The 14,989-nt window shown below is 41.0% G+C and overlaps 2 protein-coding genes across 2 annotated transcripts in view; both read left to right on the forward strand.

Moving 5' to 3' along the window:
- LOC121521897 (B-cell receptor CD22-like) overlaps positions 1-4,454 on the forward strand; it is a 37,814-nt gene extending 33,360 nt beyond the window's left edge. The window contains exons 11-15 of the mRNA XM_041806096.1: positions 1,077-1,337; positions 1,541-1,628; positions 1,744-1,804; positions 2,694-2,791; positions 2,904-4,454. Of these exons, the coding sequence (XP_041662030.1) occupies positions 1,077-1,337; positions 1,541-1,628; positions 1,744-1,804; positions 2,694-2,780 (497 nt within the window). The 3' untranslated portion in view covers positions 2,781-2,791; positions 2,904-4,454. The remainder of the gene's footprint in view (positions 1-1,076; positions 1,338-1,540; positions 1,629-1,743; positions 1,805-2,693; positions 2,792-2,903) is intronic.
- LOC121521899 (oocyte zinc finger protein XlCOF6-like) overlaps positions 1-14,989 on the forward strand; it is a 310,080-nt gene that overhangs the window by 78,581 nt on the left and 216,510 nt on the right. The gene's annotated exons all lie outside the window — the stretch shown is intronic.

A 14,989-nucleotide genomic window follows, 5' to 3' on the forward strand; every position in this document is an offset into this window, starting at 1 on the left:
CAGTAGAGGATTTACCCCACCCTACTGATGGTGATAACACAGTAGAGGATTTACCCCACCCTACTGATGGTAATAACACAGTAGAGGATTTACCCCACCCTACTGATGGAGATAACACAGTAGAGGATTTACCCCACCCTACTGATGGTGATAACACAGTAGAGGATTTACCCCACCCTACTGATGGAGATAACACAGTAGAGGATTTACCCCACCCTACTGATGGAGATAACACAGTAGAGGATTTACCCCACCCTACTGATGGAGATAACACAGTAGAGGATTTACCCCACCCTACTGATGGTGATAACACAGTAGAGGATGTAGATTCCTTAGATAGAACAATGCAGTGATCTAACAGACTGGACATCAGAGGAAGGTCATAGAACGCTCATTACAACCATCAGAGACCTGAGACTTGACTTGGACTCCTGACCAAAGACTTGAGACTTGACATGGACTTACAAAAAATGACTTCTGTGCATCTCTGATGTCCACTAATATGCTTCACTAATGATTAAACCATTAGTGAAGCCCATTAGTGGACATGTACTCATAGAACTGGAGTTGAAGTCCATCCAGTAACTACAATGAATGTAAAAAGAGGACAAAAATGTATTAACTGTTGGCAAAGACTGCTGCATCATGCATGAAGCTCACACTGTGGCTAAATTTGATCTGCTAGCTTATTTTCAGATATTTTCTTTTCTATGTATAGTTTAATGTGAAAGAGAAATCTGCAATCCCTGTTTTTAATATGAATTGTCTGAATTAATCCACTGTTAAAATGAATGCAAAGTGATTTTTTTGGTAAAAATGTGCCACAAAACAATGGTGGCTCAAACGTACACACTAGTTAAAGCTTTTGAAGCATTTTATTTTTTACCCATAAAGCCTCTGTGTTTTTGTCACTATTTTGCAGTGCAGACTTTGGCTTTGGTTACCTGGTCTCACATTATAGCATAATAGTTATTAATTCAGAGAATAGTGTTATTTCTCCAAGCTCATGGCTGACTTTTCTTGAATATAACAGTTTTATCTTCTGTTGTTTTACATTTTTCTTTGTTGTCAATCAGATGCTCCAAAGCTTCCCTCAGTGTCAGTGAGTCCTGTGGATGAGATCATGGAGGGCAGTTCAGTGACTCTGACCTGTAGCAGTGATGCTAACCCAGCAGCTAATTACACCTGGTACAAGGAGAGTGAAGACTCATCTCTAGCTTCAGGACCGATCTTCATCATCGATGACATTAGATCTGAAAATGGTGGGAATTATTACTGTGAAGCTTACAACACAAGAGGGCGCCATAACTCCACCTTCACTCTGACTGTTGTGGCAGGTAAGCCCTTTATTATTTATTTTTACCTGCACAGACACAGGAGAGACTCTGTCTCAACTGAACTACTAACTAAAGGTTATCACAGAATGGAAAAGTATTTCCCAGGTAATAACATGACTTACATTTTGCCCCTACATTGTTATCACTGACTCAGAAACATTACTTTTATTAACAGTGTCTCATTTATCTGATTTTAATTCTAGGTAGCTCAGCATTCATAGCAAATATCTCCAGGGTAACTCTGGGACTCTTGATGATGATTCTTCTTCTCCCTCTGATTCTGTGGAGGAGGTAAGACAGGAAGTGTTCACTCTCCTCTCTTTAATTTTCTTCCTCAGACTCGTTCAATGAATTGTTTGATTTATTTAATTATTCTGAAGTTTATTTTTTTCTGTTTTTATAAAAGTTACCCCAAGAAGAAGGAAACTCTGAGGGCTGAACCAGATGGACCTGAAGAAGCAATGGAGGTGAGAGAGAGAGAGAGAGAGATAGGCCATACTTGCACAGCTTCCCATAAATCACTGTACTGATACTTTAGCTCCTAAAATACTCTGGAGAAAGATGACATGAATTTATGATTATTTCAGCTATTTAAGTAAATCTTTAGATCTTTCCAGTCATGAAGCAAACTTTCACATAAAAACTTGATGACACAGGACTAGTTTATATATGCTGCATATAAACACCAAATTCAAAAATGTTGGGATTTTTATAAAATCTGGGGAAAATAACAGAATCATGTGATATGGAACCTGTTTTCATTTGAACACAGCACACAGACAAAATTTATAAAAATGATAATTAGTGTTGTTTAAACATAAAAACATTAGTAATTTGGTGCAACTTGTTCCAAAAGTGTTGGTACAGGAGCGTGCATGCTGCTTCAAAGGATTTGGAAATCACTGTATTCTGTGTATATTTAACTTTTTGGCATCGGGATTTTTACTTTAAACAGTCTAACCTGCTTCACAGAGTTGAAAACAGAGATTTTGTGACATTTTGAGCATTTATAAACATGACATTGAGCAAAAAACTGTTTCACGTTCCACTGCAGCACATCCTCCTGAGGATTTAGGCCCACAGTTTGCTCCACCTGTGTCAGCACAGCCCTAATCTGTCCAAGGGAACCCCTGAAGGGGTGCTGAGGTGGAAGCTTTCACCCTCAGCTTTTAACCCAAACACTTTAACAATCAACAGAGATGATTAGACTATTTTTTTTTTCTCAGGTTTGAATTATTTCTTAAATAGACTCTTGATACAATGCTATCTGTTTAGATTCTGTTTTGATAAAATACAGTTAAATGCTTATATTGCTAGTCAGATATATTTATTATTAAAACATATTTTTGCTCCCAGTTAAACTCTGACCCTGCATATGAGAACATCTCAGATATGGCTGCAGCACAGAGAGAAGACAGAGAGGAGCAGGAAGACGCTGTATGAAGTCCCTTCAGGTTAGAACCTCCTGGACTGAACTAACAGACCCACTGCAGAGTCACGGTCATCTATGTTACATGTTATAGGCTAGCATTAAGTTAACTCTCATGTGATTTCCTTCATATGCAGTTGATTCTAAGGACTTCCTGTGGAGAGCGAGTCTGTGGAGGATCTTGGAGGAGTGGGGACAGTAAAATACTTAGAATGAACATGAAACAAAAGATGAACATCAGCATGAAAACAGATGAAGAAAAAAACCCTGATTAAATGATTGAACCCCTGAACAGAATCCCTCACAGCAGCTCAAATATGCAAAACCAGTGTTGTTTCAAGAACACCTGAAGCAGCTAATCAAGGGCTTCACTAGCTGCAACAGGTCTGCTTGAGCTGGAACATGAAATACTTGAACTGTGAGGGATCTGTTGAGTATCACACTTGACTAGAAATATGTTTAAATGAAGAGAATGGTCCAAAAAGTTAAGAGAAGAGATCACTGGCCTTCACAAACAAGGACAAAAAAAAATCACAAAGGCCCTGAATGTTCTAGAGACACTGTTGGAAGCAGAGTTCACCAGTTCAAAGTTACAGGAACTGTGGTTCCACTACCTGGACGGAGCAGAAAAAAGAAGCTATCACCGGCTGAAACCATGGAGTTAGTGCAAAAGACCTCCTGGTGGCAACAGGGACAGTAAGACAAGTACTGAACATAGACCGTTTCCATGCCAGAGCTCCTAGACGTGCACCACTACTGACCCAGAACCCAAGAATAGTCAGCTCCAGTCTGCTCAAAATCATGGAACTAAGCCACAGAGGTTTTAGGATTCTGTTCTGTGAAGTGATGAAACAAAACTGGAACTTTTTGGCACATTGGATCAGCGGTATGTCTGGAGGAAGAAGAATGAAGCATTGATGGAAAGAACACTGTGCCCACAGTTAAGCATGGCGGTGGCTCGGTGATGCTCTAAATCTTTGCATCCTCTGGCACTGGAAACCTGCAGCGTGTGGAAGACCAGGTGGAATTGTTGAGAGTATCGACATTGACTTTCCTGAAGCTGAAAGAACAGCATCATGGCTTAATGCTGCTTTATTGAGGCTTGTTAATCATTTATCCTAAAGTGATATAACAGAGTATGACATGTCTTAAATCTGCCCTAGCAACAGGTGGGGTTATTTTTGTATGTGGTTTTAAGTTTCTTTTTCTCTCTCTATTGTTCTGTGGCAGTGGAAGTGTGCAAAGATTATCCACTTTATAAAAAAAAAAAATAATAATAATAATAAAAACATAATGGAGACAAGTCAAGGTGAAACCACAAGAGACCTTTTGGTGAACTTCTAAGCACGGCAAGGGGGTTTTAGCTTTGGGTGAACTTCTTTTACCTCGACAGGTGACCTTCTGGATGAACTTTGAGTTCCTATAAACTTCTAAACCTTCTAAATTCTAAACTTAGATTCAGCGGGTTTTCCTCTGAAGTCTGGTTTCTAAGATTACTTTTCTTGGAAGTCACAGTACGGGTGGAAACCTAACGTACCTAATCAAAAGACCTCAAATTTCCTGTCAGGGCTCTCGCACAGAGTCCAACCATAGGTCCAAAAGCTATCTTTTGTGGTTTCAACTCGTGAGTTTGTAACCATTTTGAATTTTTGGTACCGATATTCTCATGTTGAACCAGTATGTTTTGTTTTTGCTTTAAAATTGACTTAAATCTTTATTAATTCATGTCATCATTTATATTTTCATATAATCCATTTTTTCTTGTTGATGTTGATGCTGTTGATGCCTGTACTCCTCAATGGAATTTGCTGATTCTAATCAACTCAGGTTTTATTTTTGAATTTCTTGAGTGTTTTTGGTCCATATTTTGCTGAAGCTTTGTCAAAATAAAAAAGTTTTTTAAACCCAAATTTTAGTTCTTGGTTGCATTTTGTCAACAAAACTTCTGGATTAACCTTATACACTTTTGATGATTTCATCCCTTTCTGTTTTTTTGTGGAATTATTGTGGACGTAAATTCATCGCAGGAGGGTTTTTCTTCCGACAACACAAGGCCCCCGTAGGTGAGTCTCAAGGGTTGACACGGCTTCTTTCTCTGTTCTTTCTAAAATCCAGCAGGTTCATTCTTACACACACGAGGGAGCTGCTTAGAGATGTAGAGTTATGTTGAAGCTCAGAGTTCTTACCGCCTGCTAGGTGCAGGAAACCACAAGCCCTAACACTACAGCAGATACGAGTGAGTAAGGAGCTGCAGATTGAAGTCAGACAGGATTAAAACAGTCCTTGTAACTTTTCAATACTCAGTACTTTATCCTGGATCTCGTAACAGAATCATCAAAGTTTCTTGAAATCTAGGAAGAAACATCATGCCGTCTGTGAGGAAGCTGAAGCTTGGGCATCATTGGACCTTCCAGCAGGACCATGATCCCAAGCATACCTCAGTGTCCACCAAGGCTCGGTTGCAGAGGAAATCCTGGAAGATTCTACAGCAGCCATCACAGGGCTGAGATTCCTCATTTTCAAAATAAACCTGATTTGCAGTTGGGGTTGAAATATTTTGATTGCAACTGTTTGTGTGTGTGGGTGTGTGTTGGGGTGTGTGTAGGTGTAGGTGTGTGGGTGGGTGTGCATGTATGAGAGTAAAGAAATGGAGCGGATCAAGATTTGCAGCCGGATTGCCTTCAAACACGCACACACACCCATGTACAGTGCAAATCATGTGTACACAGGCAAAATGCTAATATGTTGTACTTTATCTAACAGTCAAAGGCATAAGGGAAAGCAGTGTTTTAAGATCACTCTTATAAGAACTTAAAGTGTCAGGTCAGTTGGCAGCTTATTCAGCAGAACAGCATCATAGTGGCTAAATGCACCTTCACGTTATTTGCATTTAACTTTAGGCACATTTATAGGTCGTTTTCCACCGAGCGGTCCGGCTCAGTTCGGTGCGGTACGGCACGCTTTTTCTGGCGTTTCCATAGAGAAAGGGTCCCAAAAAACCGACCCATACCGTCCCACTTTTCGGCACCCTTCCATAGGTGTGCCAATCTTACCTGACCGTACCAAAAAGGTGGAGCTACACACACAACAATAGGGGCTGCACTGACATCACTTTAGCGCACGACTCAGCTGCTCGGCTTCAAAGACGGAAGTCTGCTGTGAGAAGCGGGTGAAAATGGGAGAAAAATGGACCACTATCTGCCTAAATGGGAAATATTTGGACCCGACGGGGATCCAAACTGTTTCCTAGTCTTTGGATGTTGGTATCTGGCCACAAATCAAGTTTCCTGACGTTTATCTGGATGATTTTAAGAACACAAAGCAGAACCTGAAGGCTCACATCAGCCTGATCCATCCGCGATGGATGAGAAACTAAATTAATGCAGAAGTTTTGTGAATACGAAGCCTTTGAACAGTTCGTTCTCATCAGTAACTAGTTATTAATCTACTTCTTACGTTAGATAAACTGTGAAAACATCGCTCTATGGTTGTTGAACAGGCTCGTTAAACTTCAGGCTGCAGACTATTTTTAAACGAGATCAGCGCACCCCGGATTTCTGACTTAATCTAGTTTGATTTTAACACCAGCTGAACTTTAACTTTATTTTCAACGCAGCGAATTCTCACAGTACAGCCCTAACCTTTCATATTTTGTTGTATAAACTGTTCTAGACTAGATATATTCACATATTAATGTAGCGTTAGAACTCAAACCATCTCTGTACACATATTCCATCAGCTGAGGATCTTTACTGATAGCGGTTAACATCATTAAGATGTAGTTATTTCTTTAAAAGCACTCTCAGCTGAAATAAAGCTGTTTACTGCTTATTCCCGACTGATTTCTGTCACTCATCCTTTCTATAATGCTGCAGCTGGAACAGCTGACTCGCGCTGTCTGTGACTTTACATGCATGCTTTTACAGCCCCGCCCACCAAGAGAGAGCACGGGTGTCTGTGAAAACGCGAACTATTTTGGGGTTTAGCATACCAAACCATACCAAACCGAACTGAATCAAACCGGACCTCCTGATGGAAACACGGCTTTAGATGACCCATAACTGAAGATCTGAGTGACCTGGTTGGGTGATGGTGAGTGAGCATGTCAGAAATGTACTGGGGTGCCATACCATTCAGTGATTTATAAACAAGAAGAAGCACTTTAAATCGATTCTCTATTGGACAGGAAGCCAGTGAAGATTTTTCAGATTGGGTGTGATGTGTTCTATTTTCTTTGTTCCTGTTAGAATGCGGGCTGCAGCGTTTTGGATGGGTTGGAGGCGATTTATTGTCTTAGTCCAGCATAGAGAGAGTTACAGTAATCTAATCTGTTGGATATGAATGCATGGACCAGTTTTTCTGAATCAGACTGAGACATGAATGATCGAAGTTTGGGAATGTTTTTTAAATAGTAGAAGGCTGTTTTGGTGATGGCAGTTATATGTTGTTGAAAGTTTTAGTCTGTATCAATGATAGCTCCAAGATTTCTGACGTGCTCACTGTACTTAAAAGGAAATAAAGATGAAACCGAAATGAATTCTTGTCTCAGTTTTTGTGGACCAACTAGCAGGATTTCTTTTTTCTGTGTTAAGGTGAAGAAAATTCTGTGACATCCAGTGGTTTATTTCATCGATGCATTTGACCAAGTGAATTATGGGATTGAGATTGCCAGGGGAGAGTGAGACATAGAGCTGTGTTTCTGAATTTTGACTTCCCATCTCATATATTTACTTATAAAAACATTACTTTGACTTTCTATCTCTTTTATTTACTTATAGAAACAATACTCTGGCACTGAGGTGAGTCTCTGCAGACTTCATAAAGTCAGCTTGATTGCAGAGCAGAGACAGGTGTGAACACTCAACCTCAGCACCACTAGGGGAAGGGAGCCTCAGAGGACACATAGTGAAGTCAGGCAGCACCACAACCAAACAGGAGTTCAGTGAAGACGAGAATCACCACACTGACCGTGGTTCTCTGGAGTCCGAAAGCCTTGGAAATGTCTTTGTAACCTTAGCCAGACTGATAGATTTCAATCACTTTGTTTCTCATTTGTTCTTGAATTTCTTTGGATGGTGGCATGATGTGTTTCTTTCTGAGATCTTGTAGCCTACTGCGCTTTGTCTGACAGCTTCTCTTTAAGGGATTTCTTCATTCGACAAATCTGGCGGTAATCAGGCCTGGTTGTGGCCAGTGAAACTGAACTCATCTTTCTGACAACTGTGGTTAATTACAGTTAACTCAGGATTTAACAAGGGGGGCAATTACTTTTTCACACAGGGTCATATAGGTTTGGATTTTTTCTCCCCTTAAAAAATTAAATAATCATTCAGATACTGCATTTTCTATTTACTTGGGTTGTCTTTGTGAAATATTGAAAGTGGTTTGATGATTTGAAACATCTGAGTGTGATAAATATGCAAAAAAAAAAACCCCTCAGGAATCAGAAAGGGGACAAATACTTTTTCACAGCACTGTTTATCAGTAAGTCGTCCACTACTGTGACTACACCGTTAAGTCCTTCATACGTTTCATGGATTTTTCTTTGGAATATATCCTGAGCTGAAATTATTCCAAAGGGGAGATGAAGGAACCGGTACCTGCCAAAGGTGGTGAGCATCAATGATTCATGGGTCAGCTTGAAGGCCCAGCACCCAGAGCGTGCACTGAAATATTGAGCTCCAGACAGTTTTGGTGTGATGTCAGCTAAGGTGGGAAGTGGGCAGTGCAGCCTTTTAATGACCTTGTTCAGGCCACGTGGATCAAGGCACACTCAGAGCTGCCCTGTGCATGGATTTTCTGTTACCACCAATCCATTCACTCACTCAGTGGGCTCAGTCACTTTAACTATGACGCCATCTTTTTCCATCTCATCAAGTTCCTTTTTCAGGTCATCCTCAGGAGTGAATGGAATCCGGTATGATGGGTCTACAACAGGGACAGCAGAGGGCTCAGTGTGAATGCTGCATTCTCCTGGGAATGTTGGTGCACGCCACTGACAGGACTAGTTTCTCTAAGTTCATGTCAAGGCAGGCTCTTGATCCTAAAATGGGAGGGGCTGCTGTTTAGACCCTGTCAAACTCAAATGTTTTTGTCATTTCCTTGTGTCTACATTTTGGCTGACATGTACCTTTAATGTCCAGCTTTTCTCCTCCATAGCCTGATAGTAGGGCTAGCAGAGCCGTTCTGGGATGACATTAGCTGTGGCTAACGTGTCACAGCGCTGCTGGGTGCCTACCTCAGTGTCTGCAAATGCCTGCTCATCTATTTTCCCCTCATTTAGCTTTGTTATACAGTCCATGAATAGTGTTTCATTTTCACAAGGGTCATCTACAGCAGGGGTTCTCAACATTGGAGTCGGAACCCCCTTTGGGGTCATGAGACACTGAGAGGGGGTCTTAAAAAAAAACCAAGGACATTTTTTAAATTACACTGTTGCCACTTTACACCAATTTTGTCACATTTTAACCTGTTTTCATCACTTTTCCCACCAATTTTAACACATTTTTAACTTAACTTAAACCCATTTTTGTACGTTTTAAACCCTTTCCACCACTTTTTCCTGCCTGTTTTTGCCTGTTTTCCTCTGCTGATCCATTATTGCCACTATTAACCTCTTTCAACAATTTTTAAGCCAAATTTCACAATTTGATATGCCAATTTTTGCCAGTTACTGACTTTTTCTGACTCAGCTAACCCCTTTTTGCCAGTTTATATCAATTTTCATCCCATTTCGCCAATTTTCCACCTATTTTCCACCTTTTGCCACTTTAATGCCATTTCAGCCACTTTTGAATCATGTTTTACTAATCAGTATGCCCATTTTAGCCACTTTAACCCATTTATGACATTTTTGGGGGTTATTTTGACACTTTTATTTAGGTTTTGGCATTTCTAACCCAATTAGGTGTTTTATCTTAAATGTCAGGAAGCATATTACATTCAGTGGAAAAATGCACATGAAGAGACGGGAGATGCACATGCTCTTGTCTTTCTGCCGCAAAGTTTTCATCAAGTATACAGGCGTCAGACACAACTTCTACATGTTGTGGGAGGCTGAAGAGAAGTTGTTTGGTAGTCCTCTGGTTTTGGATGATGATTTCATACAGATATCAACAAAACAAAAATACAAAAAAAAAAAAAAACAAAGCTGAGGTCAGCAAAAGCCCTTCAGCACAGGAAGTATCACTGGGAAACACTTTAAGAGTGTGTATACAATTAGGGCAATGTCTCCAGCAAAGCACAGGATCATATGCAATGCCCTTTTGTATAGAATGTAAAAACAAGAATGTGCAGCATGTTATTTAATGTCACCACCATGCACCACCTCAACACCTTCAGTCACAAACATCAGCAAACAGAGTAAATTACAGACTTTACTTATGCTAAGTGAAATGAGCTGCACCAAAAGTAAGGAGAAACAAAAATCAGATGTCAACAGGTTCTGCTGACCCTGATGTTCTCTGGTCTCCTCATCATCCTCACTGTCTTCAGTCTCAGCTCCAGAAGAGTCTTCAGTCCTGACTTCAGTCTCTGGATGTAAATGCCTCTCTGGATCTGAGATTCTGTCTTGTTCTGCTCCTCCACAGTCCTCTCCATCAGCTACTGCTTCTGCCTCTCTTTTCTCCTCAGTTTGGTTTGATGAGCCCCTGAATCCTGACCTCTGACACATGTGTTTTTTTAACTGCCAAAGCCAAACGAATGTTTGATCTCAATTACTGCAGCTGAAGGGTTTCTCACCTCTGTGATGTGCCATGTGGCAGGACAGCACAAAATGTCTAAATGTTTTATTGCACAAGGATCAGCAAAAGGGTCTCTCTCCTGTGTGAACTCTAAAATGCCTGATCAGATCTTTATTGCTTTGGAATCTTTTACTGCTCTCAGAGCAGCTGAAAGTGTCATCATTGAAGTGAGTTCTCATGTGGGCTTTCATGCTACCTTCATGTGTAAATGTTTTAAAGCAAACAGAGCAGCTGAAAGGTTTTTCTCCTGTGTGACTTCTCATGTGATGTTCCATATTACTCCTTTGCGTAAATCTTTTACTGCAAACAGAGCAGCTAAAGGGTTTCTCTCCAGTGTGAGCTGTCTTGTGGCATGTCAGATGATGTTTAAAATTAAATCTTTTACCACACTCAGAGCAGGTAAAGGGTGTCTCTTCTGTGTGAATCCTCATGTGTCTGATCATATTTCGTTTTTGTGGAAATCTTTTGCTGCAAACAGAGCAGCTGAAGGGTTTCTCTCCTGTGTGAGTTCTCATGTGTTGTGTCAGACTCTGTCTTGTTGACAAGGTTTTACTGTACTTAGAGTATCTATGTGATTTCTTGTCCTTGTGTCTCTTATTTTTATTTTTCACAGAGTTTGAACCTGACTGATCTTCTCTGGTAACCCTCCAATCATCACTGTCATCACTCTCAGCTCCAGATGAGTCTTCACAGTCCTCTCCATCAGCTCCTGTTTCCAACTGTTCATTTTGTCTCTCATGAAGCTGTGAGGTCCGAGGTTTCTCTTCATTATCACTCTTCAATAAGACTGAATGGAAGAGGAGCGTGGTGGTGTCAGCCCCCTTGAGCTCTTGAAGCTGCTCTCCCTCCTGACTGATCCACAGTTCCTCCTGTTCCTCTTTAATGTGTGGGGGCCCAGTGTCCTCCTGGGGGCTCTCTTCTTCACTCATCAACAGCTGCTGGGCTTCTGCAGGAAGCACAGAAATACACAAAGACGCACCAAGGGAATCTGTGAGGTTATATTCAACCCAATTTGGCATTAAAGGTTATAATGTTACACATTTACTTCCAGCACAATCTTCACTATAAACTGTATGTGTGACACATAGTTGCCTCCATAATCATATCCACAAAGGGTCTCTGGAGGTGTGTCAGAGTGACCATCAGGTTCTAGATCACCTCTCTTACCCTTCTACCCTGATTGTTCAGTTTGGCAGAGTGATCAGGTCTTGGAGAAATCCTGGTTGTGCCAAATTTCTTCCGTGTGAGAATTCTGGAGGCCACTGAGCTCTTGGGAACCTTCAGCAGAAATGTTTCTGTAGGCTTCCCCAGATCTGTGCCTGTCAACAATCCTGTCTCTGACTTTGCAGCTCTACAGTTCCTTTGATGGCTTGGTTGTTGCTCTGATATCATTGTCAGCTGTGAGGCCTTCTATAGAGAGTGTGTGCCTTTCCAAATTATGTCCAATCAATTTAATTGATTTCATTTATGAAAGAAAAAGCCAGCTAAACCTATTTGGCCCTATGTAAAAAAAAGTCATTACCCCACCCCCCACCCCCATGCTTACAGCCACAGTAATCCAGAACCCTTTCAATAGAACCTGTCTGACAAAGGGAAGTGGGCTAAAAGATCTACGACACATCATGGAACCATGAAACCATGAAATTCAAGAACAGATGGGAAACAACGTCACTGACATTCATTGGTCTGGAAAGGGTTACAGAGATATCTCTAAGGCTTTGGGACTCCAGCCAACCAGGTTGAGAGCCATTATCCACAATGGAGAAAACTTGGAGCAGTAGTGAACCTTCCCAGGATTGGCCAGTGCTGTAGAAAAATGTATTACCTAGAGAAATTAAAACTATTGAACCCTCCACACGTCTTTTATGGGTTTCATTCTTGCAAGAAGGAGCAACAGTACACAGCTGTCAGGAGGTCTCAGCAGAATGTTTTATTTTCTTTCTTTCTTTCTTTCTTTCTTTCTTTCTTTCTTCTCTTCTCTTCTAAACAACTGCCATGATGATACATTTTAAAATCCATGTGAATTAATGTGTCAGATAATTAAGTTGTGACTATTTCATTTTATTTTCTCTCTTTTTGTTTAGTGATTAATGAATAATCAAACAAGGGGAATTATAATTATAATTTCAATTCTTTTGTGTTAAACTGCTTGAGATGCCCCTTCTCCTGCTTCCTCACCAAGATAGCAGGTCCTTTTGTGTTTTAAATTGTGATGTCTAGACCTCTTAACCCCCTCACCTGGATACAAAGCCCTGTCCCAGTGCAGATTCCTGCAGCAGACTGAGGGGTGTGAAGCATACCTTAGGGGGCGTTCCTCAGGTATAAATGTTTGAGTCTCCCCCTTTCTTCATTCTGACCGCTCGTGTGTTGATTGACCTTTTCTTTGCAAAGAAAATATAAAACTTTCTCAGTCGGCAGAAGTCTCTATTTCATTCGTCACCAGTAACAGGAAAATCTCAGCAACAGAAGTCAGTAGTCATATCTGTATGATTAAAGACATTTTATTCAGCTGTTTTATCTTTAATGTAAGGAAGCATATTACATTCAGTGGAAAAATGCACATGAAGAGACAGGAGATGCACATGCTCCTGTCTTTCTGCCGCAAAGTTTTCATCAAGTATACAGGCGTCAGACACAACTTTCACATGTACACTTGTGGGAGGCTGAAGAGAACTTGTTTGGTAGTCCTCTGGTTTTGGAAGATGATTTAATACAGAAAACAACAAAATAAAAATACAAAAAAAGCTGAGGTCAGCAAAAACCCTTCAGCACAGGAAGTATCACTGGGAAACACCTTAAGAGTGTGTATACAATTAGGGCAATGTCTCCAGCAAAGCACAGGATCATATGCAATGCCCTTTTGTATAGAATGTAAAAACAAGAATGTGCAGCAGGTTATTTAATGTCACCACCATGCACCACCTCAACACCTTTAGTCACAAACATCAGCAAACAGAGTAAATTACAGACTTTACTTATGCTAAGTGAAATGAGCTGCACCAAAAGTAAGGAGAAACAAAAATCAGATGTCAACAGGTTCTGCTGACCCTGATGTTCTCTGCTCTCCTCATCATCCTCACTGTCTTCAGTCTCAGCTCCAGAAGAGTCTTCAGTCCTGACTTCAGTCTCTGGTTGTAAATGCCTCTCTGGATCTGAGATTCTGGCTTGTTCTGCTCCTCCACAGTCCTCTCCATCAGCTACTGCTTCTGCCTCTCTTTTCTCCTCAGTTTGGTTTGGAAGAGCCCCTGAATCCTGACCTCTGACACACGTGTCGTTTTGAGATCTCCAAGAAAATTTCTGTGTACAGTCACTGCAGCTGTAGGGTTTCGCACCTCTGTGATGTGTCATGTGGAGAGACAGCACAAAATTTTGCCTAGGGATGAACGATATCATTGGTATCGGCCGATAATAGCTTAAAATTTACACCAACGATAATAAGACGTCACAATTCAACGCACATGATGATGCCGGACGTGTGCCAACAACAACAAACTCAACGTGTCGGCTGTGTGGGAGAAGTTTGAGGTGTGGGAACAAGACAGCAAAGTAGCTGTTTGCATTGCCTGAAAGTACGTGTGATGCTTGGAGAAGCTCGACAACACGCCTAACACGCCAACCAATTTAATTTTGCATCTAAAAAAAACTGTCAACCTGATGACTACAAGGACTTTCTTCAGATAATGAATGACAAAACTTTGTGCCAGAAAAAACTTGTCAGCAGCCTCTACTTCAGTCATTTAACAAAGCTGAAAAATTCAGCAGTGACCATCCAAAGGTAAGCAGCTGAACGGGAAAATCATTGAATTTATAGCTCTTGATAATCAGCCTCCTTTCAGAGGTGTGGGATATACGGGCTTCCGTGAGCTAATGATGCATTTACCTGAACTGCAAAACTTAGTTTCCAGTCACATAGAGAAGCTCCTTGTTAAAGCTAAACATATTAACTTCACCACTGATATATGGACATCAGGTGTTAGTCCTTTTAGCATGTTGAGCCTCAGTGGATAGATGAGGATTTCACTCTTAAAAAGCCTGTCCTACAATCACAGGAGTGCTCACTCAGCAGCAGCAGTTGCAGCCACTTTTGATAACATGTTTCAGATATGGAAAATAGTGATAAAGAACGTGCATGCCGTCCTACATGACATGAGCGAAACATGACAAATACAATGACGGACTTCTGTGTGCACTCTCCTGTACACACTCAAAGGTGCACAAAGGCGTCTCAAGCATTTGAGACGAGGGTGTCACTATTAGGTCATTTCCACCGAGCAGTTCAGTTCAGTTCGGTGCGGGACGGCATGCTTTTTTTGTCGTTTCCATAGAGAAAGGGTCCCAAAAAAGCGAACCATACCGTCCCACTTTTCGGCACCCTTCCGTAGGGGTGCCAATCTTAGTCTATGAATATTGGTATCTGGCCACAAATCAAGTTTCCTGACATTTATCTGGACGATTTTAAGAACACAAAGCTTTTGTTAATT

Source organism: Cheilinus undulatus, linkage group 14, assembly GCF_018320785.1.
Source record: "Cheilinus undulatus linkage group 14, ASM1832078v1, whole genome shotgun sequence".
NCBI lineage: Eukaryota > Metazoa > Chordata > Actinopteri > Labriformes > Labridae > Cheilinus > Cheilinus undulatus.